This window comes from Oncorhynchus kisutch, linkage group LG26 (genome assembly GCF_002021735.2).
Source record: "Oncorhynchus kisutch isolate 150728-3 linkage group LG26, Okis_V2, whole genome shotgun sequence".
Lineage (NCBI taxonomy): Eukaryota > Metazoa > Chordata > Actinopteri > Salmoniformes > Salmonidae > Oncorhynchus > Oncorhynchus kisutch.
In genome coordinates this window covers 16790395-16813247 of record NC_034199.2, presented here as the reverse complement: position 1 = coordinate 16813247, position 22853 = coordinate 16790395, and the positions used below count along the sequence as shown (strand labels likewise).

At 43.4% G+C, this 22853-nt stretch overlaps 1 protein-coding gene across 8 annotated transcripts in view; it reads left to right on the top strand.

Annotated features, from left to right (window-relative positions):
* mid1 (midline 1) overlaps positions 1 to 22853 on the top strand; it is a 61348-nt gene that overhangs the window by 23974 nt on the left and 14521 nt on the right. For 3 of the 8 annotated variants that reach the window (XM_020461906.2, XM_031805924.1, XM_031805926.1), the window contains exon 2: positions 21785 to 22506. In XM_020461906.2, coding sequence (XP_020317495.1) covers positions 21841 to 22506 — 666 coding nt within the window. In that variant the 5' untranslated portion in view covers positions 21785 to 21840. Of the gene's footprint in view, positions 1 to 12946; positions 13236 to 19234; positions 19639 to 21784; positions 22507 to 22853 lie in introns of those variants that run through there. The other 5 variants (XM_031805923.1, XM_020461904.2, XM_031805927.1 and 2 more) reach the window with 5 other exon arrangements.

Sequence of the window (22853 nt, the reverse complement as noted above, 5' to 3'; positions counted from 1 at the left end):
CAATTCACACACTTTAATTGGAAGCTCCTGTCAAGCTCAAATGTGAAGAGAGGGAGAGGGGCAGGCAACCCAGGTTTTTCTAAACGCCAACTTGAACACCTCTGTTATGAATCCTTTGTGCAAACCTTCCATCAGTAACACTCCTCAAGCCTCTCCATGTCAAGTCGTCAGCTTAAGAACAGAAAGACCCTTCACAAGTCCAGTTGCCTTGTGCGAAGAGAGTCTTTGTAAACAAATTGCTTTGCCTTTTCAAAACATTTGACCAGTCATCACAGTAAGAAGAGGAAAGCTTGCGGGTGAGGAGAGGAGAGCAGGAGGAGAGTGACAGGCAGCCATGGGCCTCAGTAGGAGACAAGCAGGCTTTGATCTGGGAGAGAGAGAGAGAGCTGAGCTGGAGGACTTGCCATGAAAGGATTAGAGTGCTGTTTGGCACAAGAGCCAAGATGCACTGTCGAGCTGTTGCACACCACCATGGCAACCAAAGCCTTACACCTCCCCGCCAACTCTCCTCAATGCCATCCCTACTCATGCATTTAAAAATGATCTTATGTCTTGAAGAAAATGCTCACACTGTACTCGCAAGCTAAATGCCTGTAGATATGTAACTGTGGCATATGAACAATGAAATTGTACGGTGAACAATAATGCATATAAATAGCTAAGTACACATATATTACATGTATCAAGAATCTTCTTGCAAATCAATATTTATTTTTTATTTGATTTAACTTTATTGAACTAGGCTCGCCAACAAATTACGATTTACAATGACGACCTACCCCAGCTGACACTGGGCCAATTGTGCGCCGCCCTATGGAACTCCCAATCACGGCCGGATGTGATACCACCTGGATTCAAACCAGGGTGGCGCACTGAGATGCAGTGCATTAGACCGCTCCAATATCAATGTACAGGCCAGCCCAGCTGTGCCACCTCCACCTCCCCCATCCCCAAATGCCCACACCCCCATTTCCATACCCCCATCCCCATGTCCCCATATCCCCACTCCCCGATATCACTCTTATCCCATACATTGCAATTTCCTAATTACCATTATAAAAACATGTAGTTTGGCTTCTGGATACTGATTGGCTGAATATCAGAAAATATACCATGGGTATGGCATAAAATGACTTGTTTACTGTTCTAAATATGTTGGTAACTAGTTTATAATAGCAATAAGGCACTTTCTGGTTTGTGGTATATGGCCAATATACCACAACTAAGGGCTGTATCCAGGCATTCCATGTTGCGTTGTGCATAAGAACAGCCCTTGGTCATGGTACATTGGCCATATACCACACCTCGTCGGGCCTTATTGCTTAAATCAGGGATGTCTCCTTGGCAGCCAGCCCCCTCAGTCTCCACCATCAGGTTTGATTGACATCCTCCCTATGGAGGAGGGGGATTATTTACATCCCAAAGTCTCCAGGGACCAAGTTAATGATCCCAGCCAACAACACAACACAAAGAGGAAAAGCCTGAGAAGTCTCTGCAGTCTGCTGGAGGTATTTGGATCGCACTCTTTATGAGGAGGATTAGAGAAGAGAGAGGGGCTGTGTGTGTGTGTGTGTGTGTGTGTGTGTGTGTGTGTGTGTGTGTGTGTGTGTGTGTGTGTGTGTGTGTGTGTGTGTGTGTGTGTGTGTGTGTGTGTGTGTGTGTGTGTGTGTGTGTGTGTGTGTGAGAGAGAGATGAGAATTTCACAGATAGTGGCAAAGGCGAGACCAGTAGAGACCAACCATGTCAGAGAGAGAGGCTGCTGAAGGAAGGAAAGTGGTGTTCTCAGCTCTTTCCTGTTCTTCAAGGCGTCTAAGCCAGTGCTATGTTAATCTGTCACCCAGGCTGTGTGTGGAGAAGTGACTGGTAAGAGATAATCACAAGATTCTCTGTTTGTTTCCATGATGGGAGCTTCTGACCTACCCTCTGATTCGTGGTCAGCTGGCCGCAAGCCTCAGCTGATCTTATCGATAGTGTGTACATACAGGAGAGCCAGTTTTGTGTTTTTATTAACAAAGACATCAAATTCAAGCATCACAGTAGGTGTGGTGATGAGGACGGTTTATCCTTTGTAGGGTGACATCTCTCTCTGTGTTAATATGAAGAGAATAGTTTAGTTTGTGCGTTTGGCTCCTTTATTATGCAAAATAAAATTGAAAATATATTTTATTTAGTTTATCATACTATTACGAATGATCAAAATGTTATACATTTTAACCACTTTTAAATTAACATACATGGGTCATTGTTAATAAAGCATATGTAAGACAGTTATATTGCAAACTTTTATATACGTACAGTACCAGTCAAAATTTGGACACCTACTTATTCAAGGGTTTTTCTTTATTTTAATATTTTCTACATTGTAGAATAATAGTGAAGACATCAAAACTATGAAATAACACATATGGAATCATGTAGTAACCAAAAAAAAGTGTTAAACAAATCAAAATACATTTTATATTTGAGATTATTCAAAGTAGTCACCATTTGCCTTTATGACAGCTTTGTACACGCTTGCCAAACTTTTGACTGGTACTGTATATATCATAAAACATAGTTAGTACAAATTTTTTTTTCCCACTTTAAATCTACGAATACCAAGGGAAGTATTATATTTGTTGTGTGTATTACATAAAATACTTAAATATCAACTACATTATATAAATAATTTACAGAGAATAGCTGTCCCTCAATTTAATGTCACTGGTGTTACCCCATTATAAAAACGAACTTCTTACCTGGTCAAAGGTTCATTGGATGTAGGGCTGTTTTCAAAAGCACATGGTGAGTCTGCACTCTCTCTTCATATGTTAGCAATTTCAGGTGAAGCCTTAAGATGTGTCACTGGTGTTACACAGTTTAAAGTAAGGGTAAAGGGACATTTAATTCAAATAGTTGATGAAATCCAATCATTAAGTGATTTATTTAGAATTTAAGAAATGTGGTTTGGATACTGTGGCCACCATCTTAGATATTCTATATTTTCTGAAGATTTGTCACTGGTGTTACCATCACTGGTGTTACTGTTCCTGATGGTTTTAATGGAATAGTCTGAAGATTCGTTACTGGTGTTTCTGGTCACTGGTGTTACAGTCACTTGTGCTATTATAGAAAAATGTGTTTTGTTTAAAGTAAATTATTACTAATCAAAAACATTTCTTAATTTCATCATTAACCTTTTCTGGTCTTTGAATATATATGAAAATTAAATAATCAGATTACATTCTGGAAAGGTTGAATTGTCATTAAAATATAGGCAACACCAGTGAAAAAGGCAACACTAGCATTTAGATTTTTTAATGTAGTGAAAATATCAAAATACTGTGGCGTTTGCGAGTTTCCCGATCTTATAATTTCGATAGCTTAAATAACAAATGGACTGATAGGGAAATACAGTTAACGGCAAAAGGCATTTTAATGTTTCAATGCAAAGGGTAACGGGGAGTTGCACAAAACAACCAACCTAGCCTGAACTAGATAAATCACAGTCCAGCAGGAGGTATCTCCCCAGAGAGATAAACACAAGAGAGACACTGGTTATCTCCCCACAAAACCTATGAGCAGCCCTTTTCTATTACCATGACAAACCCATAAACATTGAATGTGACTGGTGCTGACAGGTTGGGGCAGGGTCTGCCCACCCTACACCTTGAGGGTCGCTACATTGCTCCCTCCCTCAAGTCCTCATCCCCAAGGATTAAGTATCTGAACGCTGTAGCCTCTGGGTTGGAGCAATGGGGGTAGGCGGAGAAGGGTGTCCAGCTCTGGGTGCGAGAATGGAAGCAGGGAATGTAGTGTTTGGCCTTGATGGAGGCACCAGTGCCCCCATCGGGGTCACCACTTCACCTCGGAAGTGGCTCTGATGTTGCCGGGTAACCACAGGTGAGGCCGTCCGGCCCTCTGGTGACTGGGGGGTTGAATGGGTGACTCTGGAGGGTGAGCCGCAGTCTCTGTGGGATGGTGAGTTGCGGTCTCTGGGATGTGGTGAGCTACAGGCGAAGTAGGGCTGGTTCTCGCCCTGATAAGCCATCATTCTGTCTCGGTGGGTGACAACTGCGTGGCCATGCTAGCCTCACTCGGCATATGACCTCTCCAACCCGGCCAACCATGTAGCAGGGACCCACCCAGTTGCTGTCCAGCTTGGGGCTCCTGCCTTTCACGCTCTTAGGGCCATACACCCACACCAGGTCTCCTGATGTAAAATGTTGCCCCATCACATGCACATCGTACCCTCTCTTTTGCAGCACACCAGCTGCCTTGGCTTTGCTGTCGGGCAAATCTGTGGGCAACATCCATGCTGTCTTGTGTAATCAAAATCAAATCAAATTGTATTTGTCACATGCGCCGAGTACAACACCTGTAGACCTTACAGTGAAATGCTTACTTGCAATCCCTTAACCAACAATGCTTTAAGAAGAAGAAAAAATGTGTTAAGTAAAAAATAGAAATTAGAAAATGTTTAAAAAATAAAAATAATAATTGAACAGCAGCAGTAAAATAACAATAGCGAGGCTATATACAGGGGGTACCGGTACAGAGTCTATGTGCGGGGGCACCGATTAGTTGAGGTAATTGAGTTAATATGTACATGTAGGCAGAGTTAAAGTGGCTATGCATAGATTATAAACAGAGAGTAGCATCAGTGTAAAAGAGCTGTCTGAGTAGCCATTTGATTAGCTGTTCAGGAGTCTTATGGCTTGGGGTAGAAGCTGCAAAGAAACCTTTTGGACCTCGACATGGCCCTCTGGTATCGCTTTTCTGTGCGGTAGCTGAGAGAACAGTCTATGACTAGGGTGGCTGGAGTCTTTGACCATTTTTAGGGCCTTCATGATATAGAGGCACTGGATGGCAGGAAACTTGGCCCCAGTGATGTACTGGGCCGTACGCACCACACTCTGTAGTGCCTTGCGGTCAGAGGCCGAGCAGTGATGCAACCAGTGCTCTCGATGGTGCAGCTGTAGAACCTTTTGAGGATCTGAGGACCCATACCAAATCTTTTCAGTCTCCTGAGGGGGAAAGGGCTTTGTCGTGCTCTCTTTACGACTGTCTAGTGTGTTTGGACTATGATTTGTTGGTGATGTGGACACCAAGGAACTTGAAGCACTCAACCTGTTCCACTACAGCCACGTCGATGAGAATGGGGGCGGGCTCGGTCCTCCTTTTCCTGTAGCCCACAATCATCTCCTTTGTCTTGATCACGTTGAAGGAGAGGTTGTTGTCCTGGCACCACACGACTAGGTCTCTGACTTCCTCCCAGGCTGTCTCATCGTTGTCAGTGATCAGGCCTACCGCGGTTGTGTCATCGGAAAACTTATGATGGTGTTGGAGTCGTGCCTGGCCATGCAGTCATGAGTGAACAGGGAGTACAGGAGGGGACTGAGCACGCACCCTTGATGGGCCCTGTGTTGAGGATCAGCGTGTCGGATAGGTTGTTTCCTATCCTTTCCACCTGGGGACGGCCCGTCGGGAAGTCCAAGATCCAATTGCAGTGGGAGATGTTTAGTGCCAGGGTCCTTAGCTTAGTGATGAGCTTTGAGGGCACTATGGTGAGGGCACTTTCCTCCACATCCTGTCTACATTGTCCCCAGTAGAAGGATTGGTGGGTTCGCTTCAGTCTCTTGGTAACACCAACATGTCCTATACCAGGGCATCCATGGTGTAGCTCGAGCACTTCTTCTCTCAGGACCTCGGGGAATACCAACTGCAAACGAGCCTCACTTGTGGCTGGTTCCAACCTGCTTCTTTTTAGTGATCCATGTCTTATTTCTAACCTAGGCCACTATGACCACAGTGGGTGACTGCTCCACCACCTCATCGCAGGGGGGCAAGATCTTTCCTCCACCCAGCCAAACACCATCTGTTGGTCGGGATCAGCCTGCTGTTGTTCTATCCACCTACCAGTGTCTGCTGGCAACAGTGCCAGCACTTCACAAGCATCTGTGCGCTCACAATGCTTGCACTCAGGACCACATGGCCGCCTGGACAGTGCATCAGCATTTTAGTGGTTCTCCCCAGAACAGTGAACAATGGTGTACTGGAAAGCCTGCAGCTGCTCTATCCAGCGGGCGACTTGGCTCTCAGGTTCTTCAAAGGAGAGAAGCCACTTCAAAGCTGCATGATCTGTTCGTATAACGAAGGGCAGGCCACAGATGTGGTGGCGGAAGTGATGAGTAAAGTCCACTACTGCCAAGAGTTCTCGGCGAGTGACAGAGTAGTTCCTCTCCGCGTTGTTGAAGGTACTGTATGTCTATAGTATGGGTAGTATGCTACCCGCTTATCCTCCGGGGTTACCTATGACAGGACTGCTCCCAGACCCACCCGGTGGCCAGGGTGAAGTGTCTCTGTGAGTCTGGGGCAACAAAGATGGGGGCTTCACAAATGGCCTTTTTCAGGGCTTCAAAGGCAACCTGCTGCTCTTGGTTCCACTGGAAGTCATTCCCTTTCTTCAGGAGCCAGTTCAGAGAAGCAGCCACTATTGAAAAGACTTCCACAAATCCCCTGTAGTATTGGGCTAGGCCCAAGAATTCCGGTACTTAGTGAATGTCTCTGGGGGTAGGCCAGTCCTGAACTGCAGCGATTTTGTCCTCCATTGTTTTGAGGCCCTCGCTGCTCACTCTGTGGCTGAGGAACGTGACCTCCCTTAGCAACACTTTTCAGGGTGCAGCTTGAGGCTGCGGCATGGATCCTCTCTATGACCTCTCTCAGCGCCTCTAAGGCAGCAACAAAATCCAGCCCATGTGCCAGCACATCCTCTAAGTACACTAGACTGCATTCAGGAGGCATGCCAGCCAGTACTTTCTCCATCAGTTGTTCAAACATTGCTGGGGAGTTGCATAGTCCGAACAGCATGGTCTTGAACAGCCACAGCCCCTTTCCTGTGGTGAAAGCAGTCTTTGCCTTGTCCTCTGGAGCCATGGCCACCTGCCAGTAGCCGCTTCGAAGGTCCAAAGAAGAGAACCATGTGAACACCATCACCAAGTCAAGGGACTCATCCACTCGAGACAGCTGGAAGGAGTCCTTGACATTTATGTCACTTACCTGGTTGTAGTCCACACCTGGGGGTCACTGCTTGGATGAGTGTGGGGAATAGGGATTGAGTCAGGCTGGGCATGGTTGGTGTGATCACGTCCACAGGTGCTGTACACTGGGGGGGTTGCACAGGTCACGTGCCTGCTAGTGGGGGTGAGATGTCTTCTTCCAAAGGGCAAGGCTTCGATAGTACTGGGGTCTGGAGTGTCTCAGTCTTCGGGAACACCGAAGATGTATGGCAGGACTGCCATAAAAGATTAGCACCTCAGCTCGAAGATCCAGCTGTCAACATGCCCTGCGTAGGAAGTCCAAAATCAACAGCCACTTTTCTCTGACCTCTGCAACCCAGACGGGGTGGTGGAACGTTCGGCCCGCAATATGTATGTCCACATTGGCTGATCCCATCACTGGAGCCTGAAAAATGTATATATTCTGATTGGCTGGGCCTGGCTCCCCAGTGGCTGTGCAATCCATAGATTAGGGCAGAATTAATTTATGTAGATGTCCTTATATGATCTGTAACTCAGTAATAGCTTTGAAATTGTTGTATGTTGTGTATATATTTTTGAAAAGTATTCAGACCCCTTGACTTGTTCCACATTTTGTTATGTTACAGCCTTATTCAAAAATGTATTAAATACAAAAATGCGAAAACAGTTTTTTATTTTTATTTTGGGAAATGCATTAGAGTGGCCAGACAGAAGCCACTACTCAGTAAAAGGCATTTGACAGCCCACTTGGAGTTTGCCAAAAGGCACCTAAAGGACTCTCAGACCATGAGAAACAAGATTCTCTGGTCTGATGAAACCAAGATTGAATTCTTTGGCCTGAATGCCAAGCTTCACGTCTGGAGGAAACTGGTGCATGGTGGTGGCAGCATCATGCTGTGGGGATGTTTTTCAGCTTCAGGGAATGGGAGACCAGTCAGGATTGAGGGAAAGATGAATGGAAAAAAGTACAGAGAGATCCTTGATAAAAACCTGCTCCAGAGCACTCAGGACCGCAGATTTGGGCAAAGGTTCACCTTCCAACTGGACAATGACCATAAGCACACAGCCAAGACAACGTAGGAGTGGCTTCGGGACAAGTCTCCGAATGTCCTTGAGTGGCCCAGCCAGAGCCTGCACTTGAACCTAATCAAACATCTCTGGAGAGACCTGAAACTACCTGTGCAACAACACTCCCCATCCAACCTGACAGAGCTTGAGAGAGCATCTGCAGAGAAGAATGGGAGAAACTCCCCAAATACAGGTGTGCCAAGTTTGTAGCGTCATACCCAAGAAGACAAAGTAAAGGGTCTGAATACTTTTGTAAATGTGATATTTCAGTTGTTATTTTTAAGAAATTAGCAAAACCTGTTTTTGCTTTGTTTTTACCAGGTAATGTGTGCAGATTGATGGGGGGAAAACAATTTGTGACCGACCGACTCAAATCGTTCTTATGTAGCAAAATTTGAAATGGTCTTTTTTACATTGGAGAAAAGTAGAGACTCAGAGCTACAAATGGTACATCATACACTATAGTTGAGAAACAATGGGAAAGTAATTTTGCTTTGAAAGTTGATAAACTTTTGAGAAAATGGCCTTTAAATATTTTGGTACTACTAATGGGGAGCCCTTCTTTGTCTACACCCATTCAGCATCGTTCACACCCTCTTAAACCTTAGCCCCACCCATCTCTTTAAGGGTTGATCCAAGCGTTCTGTACTAACAACAAAAATCAAACACCCAAACTCACTTGATAGCTACTTCAAGACAGAAATAACAGAACAGCTCACTGAACATTACTGCCCTAGCAGAGCTGGTTAGGCTGTTATGTAATCCAGAGCGTTGGTGACTGTAACTGTGCTGTCAGATTGAGAGTTCAGAGTGCACACCCAACGCTCTGAACCTCACAATGGCAGTCAAGCACCCAAGCTAACTGGCTGACATTGGCTAGCTTGCTAGCTACTTCCATACACATAATGAGAGAACATCCCACTCTGACCATTTTTCTCGCCCTAGCAGAGCTAGTTAGGCTGTGTTCATGTTATCCAGACTAACTGTGCTGCTGGCAACAATTGACTTACTCTTTCTTGCAGACGTTTACTGACACCGGCCATGTTCAATGGGTGTTTCAGCAGTTATTCTGAGCTCTGGCACAAACAGATGAGAGTGCTATGATATCGGAGTACGAACGCACCAAAATGGTTACTTGGATAATGGAGTCTTTTGGTAAAACATGTAGCTAGCTAGGCAAACAATGTACCATAATCCCAACTCATGACGTTACTACCCTGCATGAATCTACAGGTAAATAAACCAACCAGGTTCAATGTTAGCTAGCTAACATTGGGCTATAGCTAGCTAAGCAAATGGCTCTGATATACGAATAATAAGGTCATACATGTAACGTTAGCTAGTGAGCTAACCAACATACGTTAACTAGCTAGGCAAACAATTAACCATAATCCCAACTCATGACATTACTACCCTGCATAAATCTAAAGGTAGCTAACCAACCAGATTCAATGTTAGCTAGCTAAGAAAGGTATTTTCTCCATCTCCTTAGCTATCATCCACTGATTTCAAAACTCGGTCCTCCAGAAAGTGGGGAGCAACACATAAGCAGTTTTAATAAGCGATACATAATTTTTTTAAAGATGCATTAGACAGGATTACCTAGACATACTGACCAGCTCAAATAGACAGAAGTGTGCCACATGGCAGACCAATCCAAACTCATCTCTCAGCATGTCTAGCTCACTCATTATCTCAGCAAATCATGGCTAGAGGGAAGGTTGCTGCCTTTTCTTTAGCTAAACCAACTAGGCTCGTAATTTAACAATTTGATTCATCTTTACAGATGGCAAATTCACATTTTCGAGAAGGCATTTCTGCCAAAAAAACACATTTTGATAAAGAAAATAAGTTTACGTTCTAACAGGTCTCTTGTGAAGTAACGAGTCCCGACATAAGCCTAGTTTCCTGAAACGGGTCACATTTAATCAATTTTAGAATAAGCCTGTAGTGTATTAAAATGTGGAAAAAGTAAAGGGGTCTGAATACATTCCGAATGCACTGTATATGTGTTGTACAATTTTTATTCTAGATAACATTTTCTTCTGAATAATGTGCCAAAAATGCATTAAACATGCATATTTACATTTGTATAGTTAATTGATAGCGCCTCACTTGCATATTATAAACAAATATTTAAGAAACATTTTAATACAAAAAATGTATTATATTTAGTGACCTCTTAATCACATCACAATAAACTTTTGCCAGCTAAGGGAGGGAGGGGGGGGGGGGGTACCCGATTAGGGTGTGGTGCCTGGCATTAAATCCATCTGGAAAGTAGAGGTCACTATTGATTGATAGTGGCGGTATTTATACACAGCTATTGGCCAGTGTCCAATACAATACAGTGAATAGACAGGGCTGGAATTGTGTCCTACAGATGTAGGATCAAGCTTCTTGTGTATTCATGATTTAAAAAGGCTTCTACAGTCATTGTCATTTTCACCCAAAAAATGCCAGACTTGATTTGACCTAACAAAAAGTGTCTCAACTCCTACAAAAAAACAAGAACAATAATTACATAACAATTCACATTTTCTGTTGCTGCAGTAATACTTTCCTGCTGTAGCAAACTGGCTCAAATTAAGGCAACTGTACAATATTGTTTTGTGGCAGCCCTCTGAGGGACTGATATGCCAATGTTGATTAGGATGAAGAAGGAACAATGGCAGCAATTGTATTTACTGTAGGCCATCAACGTCATACTGGAGCAGATTTCCATGACAGACGTTATGCAGTGTGCACTGGCCACTCACACACACTTCTCATCTCAGAGGATTCTGTTTTGATTAGTTGTCAAAATAAACTGTGCACACTACTGTGGTTTTGTACCATATTTTAAACCACAGTATTTCATCGCGGTAAGCCCAGTTGCTCTAGTGCAATTGGTTACTGAGCTATTGTTATTCATTGCTCAATCTTTGCTCAACCAAAGAAGAACTGGATGTCTCTTTCAGTGGTATGAAGTGAAAAAGGAAACATGAGCGTTCTCATGGCAGGCGTCCGGGTCTGGGTAATTACCAATCTAAATCGATTACTGCCTGAGTTCTGTAGCCAGCATGCTGTGCTGGAGCCTTAGCACGGTAAACTAACACAGGGTTTATTATGAGATATCAATAGTCATAGTGATCCCATGAGGTCATTGATTAAAGGTCATTCCAGGTAGTGGAACATGTGAGCTGAGCTATAACCTTTAGCTATGAAGGTGTGATGGACGCCAAGGTTTTGCATTGCTCAGATGTTATACGATGTGATGGCATCAACAGGCGGCTGCCAAACTTGCCTGGTAGCTGCAGACGTTAGGAGAGGACGTTTTTTTTTCCTCCCCACATGACCACAGAGCGGTGCAACTGGTGCCAACAAACTGAGACTATCAACACTGTCTCAGTCAACTGTTTCAAACACATTCCTCTATTTCCATGTTTCAATGTCCAGTAAAAGGGTTTACCGGGCAAGATGGAGCGTGTGCTCGGTGCGAGAAACTTGCACGGTGCTTGTCAAGTTTGATAGAAGTCAAGATAAAACATCCCGGTGTTCTGCTTTTTTGTCAGGTCAGCATTATGATCATGTTTCCAATGAGAATGCTGAAAATATGCTGTTGTGACAATGAACACAGTTTTTATAAAGAAGCGAATGGGTAACAATATAGCTAATATGACTATGAAAGTCATTCGTTTTTTTTCCACTGTGGGTGTTGCTGACCTGTTAGGTCAGTGGTCTAATTCTGTGGAAGTATAATACAATCTGTAACCTAACAATATAATTTATATGGTAATTTGGGGTATTATCAACAGTAACAAACTCTTTGGAACATATGATGACCTAGCTAGCAAGTAGCTAGCTAACACCAGACACAGATGAAAGGGGAAACATATAAATATGTTAAATGTACACTTTTAAATATATTTGCTGACAAGACGGTACTTATTGAAATTAGGTAGGAGAATACCATGTTACCATTGGTGTACTAAAATGAGAGTTAGGGTGAGGTCACCCTATTGCCTTAATAAACCCCGCCTCCTGAATCCAAGTGTTTGACATGGGGGAGGGAGCCAGTAACTTTATGATCAAACTTGATCAATATAAAAGCAACAGTCATTTTTCATACTTTGGTCATCTTACTTTGATCCAATATCATTAAAAAACATAATGTGTAAACACTTTACCTAGCAGCCAACCTGCTTGCACCAATCCCCTGTAATTACAGTAAAATACTGTAAAATACAACCCCTCTCCCCTCAATAAATGTAGTTCATTCATCCATTCATTCATTAATTCCGATTACAGTATAACTCTTCTTTTGTTTTACAGTATAATACAGTAAATTTTAACGTATTGTACTGTGTGTCATTACTCAGTACTTGCTTTGATACCGTATTTACATTACAGTAGGTGTACAGTAGTATGAAATGCATCATTTTACAGTGCATGCATGGTGACGTCATTGACTGTTTTACTTTGCTATATGACTCTGGTCTGTGTTGAGTTTCCCGGGGACTGGTGTGAGAACCACCACCTCATATTGTTACAGATGTGTTTTTCATCAATTAGATCAACATTGGTATGTTGTGGCGCATTAAAAAAATAATTGTGATATACTGGATTAATAACTGGATTGTTATACCTGTTGTGGTTTTATACATCAACGGCAAGTAACTTAACCTACATAAATTATGATTTATGGTTATTGGATTATAAACATGCTCTAGTACAGTAATACCATATGTGCCATTTGGATATACTGTCTTAACAGAGTGTTAGATGGCAACGCTTCTCAGCTCACAATCCCTGAACAGACACCCCCCCCTCTCAGAGGTCCCTCCCCCTCTGTGTGATTGGTTAGGGCAACAGTTTGTAGCCCACAGGGGCCAGATACAGTACTCAGTAGAACAGAGAGAAAAGGAGGACAGCTTCAACCCTCCTGCCTCTTCTCAATAGGCTGAGAGGACAGGGTTAGAGGACCAGAAACTTAAATCAGAGCCAATATACTGGTACTGGAGGTAAACGCTTAAGCGTAGGGGTGAGCTAGTTTGTCCAGATTGCTACAGTGGATTGGCCTAGTACAGTATTACCAGACTTGTCAACTGTGAGACCTCTTTTCTTTTCCCCCTGTTTGTGGATGATGGGACTTTAGCCATGTGGCAGGTAAAAAAGAGGTTACTGCTTACTTTGGGGTTGCTTATTTTCCTTCAAGCAAGTGGTTTCTCTCTCTCTGTGTGTGTGTGTGTGTGTGTGTGTGTGTGTGTGTGTGTGTGTGTGTGTGTGTGTGTGTGTGTGTGTGTGTGTGTGTGTGTGTGTGTGCGTGTGTGCGTGTGTTTGTGTGCCTGTGCAGTAAGTGCTTGATATCAGTGTGTCGACAGAACAAGTTTCTGAGTCTCGAGGCAGGGTACAGCTCAAAAGCTGATGTCACTGCTGCATTGCACTCAGAAATGCCATTACGTTTGATGACAGATGAGTTATCAAAGTGACGTTACAGAGTGTAGAATAACACAGCGGTGGAGAGGCCATGTGAATGTGAAAGGAAACAATACAACAACACATCAATGGTGTGATTATGTGCGATGGGTCGTCTGTAATCAGCATTATTTGGATGTCACCTCATTTTTGTGATTAGAAAAGCCGGTATGCCAATTTCAGTGCTGACATCATGCCAAGGTTTACACATTGATCGTCATGAAAATGTCATTTATGAGACAGGTGCAAGAAGTAATCCATCTTTATTTGAATCGAGCAGGCTGTTTGCAGAATGCAGTTGAAATGCCAGCCTTTATTGTTCTTCAGCTTGTAGAATGTGACGAGTTCAGAATGTTGGTTTCTCACAAATGTCAATTAAAGCTGTTTTTGTTAAGTGAAGCTGCTATTTTCAACAGTGTATTGCCAATAAAGACCTTGCGTTTGTTACACAGTCTGAGGGTTATCCTAGTGCTACCAGGGGATTGAAAATATGTCCTTGTGTATACAAAACACATCTCCTGATGCCCCAGCAAATGTAATACACCTCAGATAAGATAAGATAAACACAAGCGAAAGATAGCAGTGTTCCGCGATCTGGGTTACCTCTTTAACTCTCAAGCATTATGTGTAATATTGTGTCAGAAGCTTCCCTGTAGTTTTACAACAGAGCTTATCTCTGGGCAAGTCATCCTTACGAACGTCTTATTTTCTAAGTGTAAAATTTAGACTTTGCTGTTGGAGCCTGGGGTTTTTCCTTATTAATTAGTAAGTCATTGTTTCCCACTAGAGCTGAAGAATGGCTGACTTTCTCTGTAGTCGCTCTTTGATCACTTGTGTGGTAAATAATGTATCACCATGGAAACCTTGTGGGCTGGCCACTAGAGGTATCATGGAATGTGTCAGTCAGTGAATCATTTGTTGAGATTCAGTCTTTGGAATGTAGGTGTTGAAATAGGCAAAGACGCAGCGGTACAGTCAGGTTAGTGTGTTTGTTTGGGAGTCAACAACAGTCACTTTTTGTTTGACGCTACTACAGAAAGTATTTCAGAAGTCTGTGTATGCATAGTTCGTAACCTATCATCAGCTTAACCAAATATTAAATTATGTCAGGGATCGTCAGTTTTTATGTCAGCCACAAGATGTCCCCCTTTAACCTGTTTTTCAGTGGGTTGAGTTGTCCATCAATTTCCATGTGGTGATCTGAAATCACAATGCAGCAATGAAAAACAGTATATTTCATAAGAATGAAAATATATCTCTTGAAGTTAACCCATACATTTTCGAGTAATTTCAATGACTCATAATCTTCTTGAGATATTCATAAACCCTCAATTTAATCTACTGAGTTATTTGTACAGTATTTGGGGACCAAGGGACGAAAGATGTTTTGATTGATCATGTTTTAATTAAAACGACTGGAATTTGAGATTAGTGTAATCCAACTGTGACCAATTCTGTTATCATGACATCTATGCTGGTCTAGGGCTTTGCTGGGAAAGCAACAGTCTTAAGGGAATTCAGTGAAAGTTCATGTGGTTATGGAAAGAAAACAACATGTTCCTGCTGATGCCACCTGCCAAGCAGCAGGGAGGAAATGGGAGAGTTTGGCTGTTCTGATTACTGACCAGGATGACCTACAGAAAGACTGGCCCTGCCAACAGCTGGCCTAGTTAACAGACCCTCTGTTCTAAAGCTCGTTGACTGCTTTGCTGGCTAAAGGCTAACTGGCAATGTATCAATCCAACCAGTGGCCTCCGTTTCCAGTTTCTTATCTTTGATCAAATCAGCATTGGGCTCTCAGCTGCAAAAAAAACTACTTTGCAGTGTATTGTTTTTTAGATGGTTGCATTTCATGACTGTATTATTGTCTGTTCACATGTACACCCCTTACTCTAGGCTATTGTTTATTGGCACACATTTGTAATCAATATCCCTCAACAGGACATCAACTTAACAAATGAAACACCTACTGTACTGTCAAAATCAATATAGCATGTCCTGCAGGCTCTAGTTGTATCTAATCTTGATCATTGTCCAGTCATATGGTCAAGTTCTGAAAAGGAAGACCTAGTTAAGCTGCAGCTGGCCCAGAACAGAGCGGCACGTCTTGCACTTTATTATAATCAAAGGGATAATATTATGCATGGAACTCCCATCTTATATAGTGCAAGTGAACAGCAAACCTGATTTTAAAAAACAAATAAAGCAACACCTCACGGCACAACGCCTCTCCCCCATGTGACCTACTTGTTGTGTGTATGTAATGACATGTACTGTATATGTAACTGATAGATGCACACACACTACATGTTAATGTTTTTAAATATATGTCAATTCGAGTCTTTTGTCTATAATGTATTTTCCGTTATGTTTCGGATCCCAGTAAGACTAGCTGTCGCCATTGGCGTCGGCTAATGGGAATCCTAATAAATCAAAATATTAAATATACTGAAATGGTGTTGAAATGTACAACAGGTCACATGTTCTCATTATAGTTCCATACATGCAGTACAAATCCATAGTCAATTGGTTGTGCATTAGCTTCGCCTCAATAGTAGAAACGCAGTATAATGCAAATCCCTGAATAAAGCTGTTTTGCCTTTTCAACATAATCATATTTGACAGGTGGAGGGGCCCTTGAAGTAAAACAAATGTTGATTTCTATTTTCCACTTAGATAACACAGCACACCACTGTGCTTCCTGGTTTGTTTTCTAATATATGAAAGCAGTAAATTCCCATGTTTTTGGTGAATGTGGGTCAGGATGAGGCCCCTGCTGATAATCACAGTGATGTGTACGTACGGGTGCAGATTTGGGAGATTAGAGGTTTTGTCTAATCATCTGCCTCTTGCCACAGCTGTAAATCACTTTAGGCAGACAGAGTGGACCGTTGGGCCGCTCCATTGAGCCGGCTGCTTTTGGGTGCAGCACCAGGCCACACATTGGTCACAGATACGCTGTGAAGACAGGATTACAGATAATGATGTTAGGTATCTGCCCCAGGAAAAGAAGGGAAAAGAGCAAGTTCTCTCTCTCTCTCTCTCTCTCTCTCTCTAATAATAAAAATATGGATTGCGGCCATCATTAGAGATGATAAAAGAGTCTGGCATAGCCAATTAAAAAGGTGCTTGAATTGGAGAGAAAAAAATTGGCACAAAAATGAGAGCACATGTTTCTTTTTAAATGTAACCTTTATTTAACTAGGCAAGTCAGTTAAGAACAAATTCTTATTTACAATGACGGCCTAGCCCGGCCAAACCCGGACGAAGCTGGGCCAATTGTGCGCCGGCCTATGGGACTCCCAATCACGGCCGGATGTGATACAGCCTGGAATCGAATCAGGGTGTCTGTATTGATGCCTCAAGCACTGAGATGCAATGCCTTAGACAGCCCAAAAGGTCATATTTGTCCAAGGATGACTCTAGTTTAAATAACATTTCAATTGAGTTATTAGGCCTAATATCCAAATACAGAGTTTCCCTTAAGTGCCATATTGCTTAGTACTAATGCTTGATACAAGATGCAAGCACCTATCCCAGACTGGGAAACTGTCAGGTACCACGTGCAGTGATGCCTATCCCTGTTTATTGTTCCACTGCTCTTTCAGTTCTGCAGAGATACCACCCTGCATGTCTGGGCCCTGGGAATAAACCATTTACAGTTAACTCTGTGAGTAAGCGATTTATCAGTTTTCCTGCACTTAATCTGACCCTGCTGGCTCTACATGTTGGGGATTGACAACCTTTATGACGAGAGCTTTGTGGGGCTCTTTAGGCTGGTGGTGTCTAGATGTGGCTACACATTAGGCGGTGTTAGTTGGCTTTTTGTGTGGTGTTTCTCCCTCTCTCAGGCCACGCTGATGCACAGTCCTACTGGCTATCGATGGTGGGTTCAGTGCCAACCAATGACTGTAGGTGCCAACCCCGGTTGGCTGTAGAGACCGTCCCAGCCCCATCGTAAAGGTCACATTTCATATGGGCCTTTTTCCAAAGCTGGCAGTGGACAGACAGGCGACTGGCTTCAAGGCAATTGATCATTCATCTCCACCCACGCATTATCAATCAATGTTTTGTCAATGGGAAAAAGGTTAATGCAACATGATCTTTGTGTATGACTAGAATACTGACGCATAGTAAAGTTTTATTTCCTATAGACAGTGTTTTAACAATTCTGCATGAATGTGTTGCATATGTGTGGCAAATGTTCTTTGAGTACTTAGTGTAGAATTGTTTTAAATAAAAATAGCAGGCATGTGTAAGGCTACTATGGGTGTGGAAAGGAACTGTGGGCATGGGTTTTTCATTAGGAACCTCTGGGTCCTGAGTGTGTTTTGATGAACCCCACTCTCCCCCACTGAGAATCACTGACACTGAGTCACTGACGTTACAGTACAGAAGACTGCAGCAGTACAGCAGGCATTCCTGCCCAGCTGGAGGCTTCACATGAAGTCAGTCAGGAGAATGCCATTCACATTCCCATGCCATCTCCAACACCATGTGTCTCTCACTTTCATACCCACCCCTTTGTGTTCACCAAGACATGTCCATGATGTCTACAGTATGGATCTGTCTGTCAGAGAGGGGATTCTATCTCAATGTAATTTTGAATGATAGGAGAATTCAAATGGACCGGAGGGAGGGAGGGACATGAAGAGCAAATAGTAGAAGGTAGACACAAACCCTTACCTACAAGTGAACACATCTCTTATCATGAAGAGACTACAGATTGCACTGCTCTTGAGGAGAGGGCTAGAAATGGAATGGTTTAATTTTAAAACAGAATGTGGAGCTTTTGTGGTCTAATAATGATTTTGTGAAGCTTTGTAGGCTTACTGCCTCAACTCAGTGAGAGACACTGATGGTCTGTATAGAGGCAGACAGATGTAATCTGTGCCGTCTAGGTCAACTTGCTGTTTGGGAGCACAGGGAATCAGAGATCCCTGCCTGCCCTCCCTGTGTTTCGAATGAATCCTGCTGCCAGCAAGGCTCCCATCCCAACCCATCCCCTGTGTGTGTGCACATTCCTGCGTGCCTGTGTACAGATGTAGGATCTTAATTTGACCAGTCTTTCATTGCTGAAAATGTTCCTGCTCAGCAGGAAATGCTAACTTGTAATGTATTTTGAGTTTTAAAAATGGCTTCTAAAGTTTGTCATTTCCACTTAGACTTGATTTGCCCAAACGAAAGTATATCAACGCCTACAAAAATGTCGATTCATTATAATTCACATAATAATTCACATTTCCTGTTGCTGCAGAATTTTTTTTCTGCTGTAGCAAACTGGCTCATATTAAAATCCTACATCTGTATATGTGTGCTTGTGTGTTGTCAGGCTTTCTCTTTTTTTAATCCCTGGTGACAGAGCCAAAAAAAGTTCCGCCACACAGGGCAGCATTGTGCCGCTGGAGAGGCAGAGGTGACGGTCACAGAGGAAAACGGATCCTGACGCTGTCCTCTCTCTCCTCTCTGGATCAGAGCTCAGTGGGCAGGGCTCAGAGCACAGAGGACACTGACCTGTCTGTCCTGTGTGAGGGCCAAAGCTATACTGACAAGACCAACCAGGGTCCTATGGAGCTCTGTCCCTGCTTATATCCAGCCTCTCGCTCTTTCTCTTTTTTCTCTATCTATCTATCTATCTATCTCTCTCTCTCTCTCTCTCTCTCTCTCTCTCTCTCTCTCTCTCTCTCTCTCTTTCTCTCTCTCTCTCTCTGTCTCTCTCTCTCTTGTTCTCTCTCTGCCAATACTTCCAGTGAGTAATTGAGTGCTGGCCGGCTCTCCTACTGTAGGTGGAGCTGGCTTTCCTGGAATTGTGGGGCAGCTCTTCCTGTTGTGCTTGCTACTTGCTACCTCTTGCTCTCCGTCTCCTGGTTCCTGGTTAATGACAGCCCTGCTCCGCTACCGCAGGATTACTGCCTTATGAAGACTTGTTCCATCTGGATGCTGGCCTCTCTTCTGTTACTGCACACTGCCACCGCCTCGTTTCGGGGGGCGGGGGGGTTCTTTTGTTGTTGTTTAATATACTTTCATGATTTGGGTCAGAAGTTCCCCCTCAACTGAAATGTCTCTGCAGTGCAAAGCGGGGCAAAATCCATCGGTGGGTAAAGTAAACTGCTTATGAATGGGAAAGCTTTCAGGGGAGTGCGTAAGGTGCAGTTGCTGTGAAGCACTTTGTTCTGGCTCTCTGCCACAGTATACTTTTACAGGGTTTTTGTGTAACTCTAGGGCTTTTAGTGGCTGCTTGTATGATGACATCAAGGCTGAGACGTTTTCATTTGTGTACAGTATTTGTATTGTTCATGCAAAGCTCTTAGATCTTTTTGCATATTTATGAACTATTATTTGGCTTCATTGAATGGAGACTAAATCATTTACAGGGCATGTTCGGTCACACATTTCAGGATTTCTTTGTACTGTTACTGTACAAAAAAGATATATTCTGACCGATGTGTCATATGAGTTGTGTTTGACTTGTGGAATACTTGTCAAACACATTACAGGAGACAAACATGTCAAGACGGTGATCATCTGTGGATTTAGTAGCCACTCTACTTCAACAACAACTATTCTTACACTACAGTAGACATGAGCACCAATATACTTTCTATCAGCAAGTGTTGTTGAGATTTTGTCATTCACTTTTCACCAGATGAATTTACTTCAGTGTGCAAAATATCTAAACTTGGCATCATGTGCACTGTGCATGAAAAATAGATGATTTAAAATTACATTTAAAATAGATGATTTGGGTGTTCAAGGTCAATGATGCTAAGATTATACTACATTTTTAATGGAGGAAACCATAAACTATCATAATATTTCTAACTGTTTCTGACGAATGCTGTTCAGCAGCCTATGCTGTATGTTTCCTTACCGCAAACAAACTATTGTTATATTTCTACTCTCTGAGCATCACTTTTGAACATTGGATACACAAACTCCCCCCCCCCCCCCCCCCCCTACTCATTTAGCCAGCAAGCTTGTCTCGTCAACTTGGATAACAGAGAGAACTTTGTTACTCCAAAGAAATCACATTCAGACATCTGCATTAAACTCCATGTCTGCGCAAACCAACAATAGTAGCACAACAAAGCCCCACAGATGCATTCATATTGTCTGCATCACAGACATGGGAGAACAGACATGGGAGACAAGTGCAACAGACAATTGTCTCTTGTCTCATACAGTAGCTTAGCTGAGTGCCTCTGCGGATTTGACTAGAATAGGAGGGGGAACAAACCCAGGCCTGTAGCTCTGGGGCCTGGGGTAATTGCTGCATCCTCACAGCTTCAAAGACAACTTGTGCCCGGCTGGCCTGATAATGAGCTTTTGCCTTCTTTCACACGTAATTAGTGGAGGTATAGAGTTTACACAGAGAGACGTGGTGGTCAGAGTGTCTACTCGCAGCTGGGGTGTCTGACTGGCCTGTAACAAAGGCTCTGTGTCCATCAGTCCAGTCACAGTGTGGAGCTCCAGCTGTGAACAGGCAGGGCCAGGGACTTCTGCTTCACTGAGCTGTCTGGACTCACTGTCCTGCACTGCCCTGGGCTAGCGAGCCAGACCAAGCCTTTCAGTATACATGGCTTTTCTTGTATACACTGTATGTCTACTTGAGTCATTTTCATGTTTCTGAAGTTATATCATCAAAACAGCTCAAAACGCTTACATAAAATATTCACTGTTTGTTTGTTTGTTTTTCCCAACTACAGTCTTCAGTTGTTTGGTTGTTGCATCACAGGGAATAAGGACAGATGTGCCTCCCTATAAAATATGTATGTATTAGTTCAGGGGAAATTAAGATCAACATGGATTGCTTAACTTTTTTACGAACATCACTTTCATTTCTATGGCGCTTGAATCATTTATATTTGTCTGAAGGGTTTAGAACACGCCAAAACTCAGAAGAGTCTTCATTTCTCATTTCCTCATTTCATTCAATACCCCTGATAAAGATACCACAGATGTGTTATCCAGTACCTGCTATTTATTCCTCTAGTACATCAAGTAATCTCCAGTTTTCTTAAATTAGGAATGTGGAAAGACCACTCATTAATTTACATTCTGGATTCTGGAAAGCTCAACCCTTTTCGAACCCTTCACTTCTCTGTCTTTCTCTCTTTCTCCTCTTCCTCTCTCTCTCTCTCTCTCTCTCTCTCTCTCTCTCTCTCTCTCTCTCTCTCTCTCTCTCTCTCTCTCTCTCTCCCTCCCATTCTCTAATTATGTACTACATGTCATCCCTACAGATAGCTGATCAGCTTCCTTGGATTTTGCTGACGACACCGCTTTGTTGTGCGTGAAGATGGAAACACTGGAGTCGGAGCTGACCTGCCCAATCTGTCTGGAGCTCTTCGAGGACCCACTGCTCTTGCCCTGCGCTCACAGCCTGTGTTTCAACTGTGCCCACCGCATCCTAGTCTCCCACTGCACCCCCAACGAGCCTGTGCAGTCCATCAGCGCCTTCCAGTGCCCAACCTGTCGCTATGTCATCACCCTCAGCCAGAGGGGCCTAGAAGGACTGAAGCGTAACGTCACTCTGCAGAACATCATTGACCGCTTTCAGAAGGCTTCCGTGAGCGGGCCCAACTCCCCCAGTGAGACTCGCCGCGAGCGGGCCGCCCTAGACAGCACGGCCATGACCTCCCCCAGTGAGAGGGTGCAGTGTCAGTTCTGTGAGCAGGACCCTCCCCAAGACGCCGTCAAGACCTGTGTCACCTGTGAGGTGTCCTACTGCGACGAATGCCTGAAGGCCACCCACCCCAATAAGAAGCCCTTCACTGGCCACCGTCTGATCGAGCCCATGCCGGACTGCCACCTCAGGGGACTCATGTGTCTGGAGCACGAGGACGAGAAGGTGAACATGTACTGTGTCACAGATGAACAGTTGATCTGTGCCTTGTGCAAACTGGTCGGTCGGCATCGGGACCACCAAGTAGCAGCACTCAGCGACCGCTACGAGAAACTGAAGGTAAGAAATGCTACTGTACAATACTGTGCACAGCTTCAGGAATGTCTGGGGAGCATCTGGGGAGTTAATGACTGAGTGTGAAGAGCTCATTGTGTACACATGTTGAGATTTAATTTGATGAAAATCAAGTTTGAATTTGTAAGTATACTAGATCAACAAGATTGTGCCTGAATTGCGCGACACAAATATTGATCAAATTCAATATTTGACCATTCACTTTTTGTTTTGTGGAGATTCACCACACATTTTTCAGAGATCAGTTCATTTTTTCATGACTTACTATCTTACTATCAGCAGCTTTTCAAAAACACTAAAACGATGTGATTGTTATACAGTGTGTTGTTTCC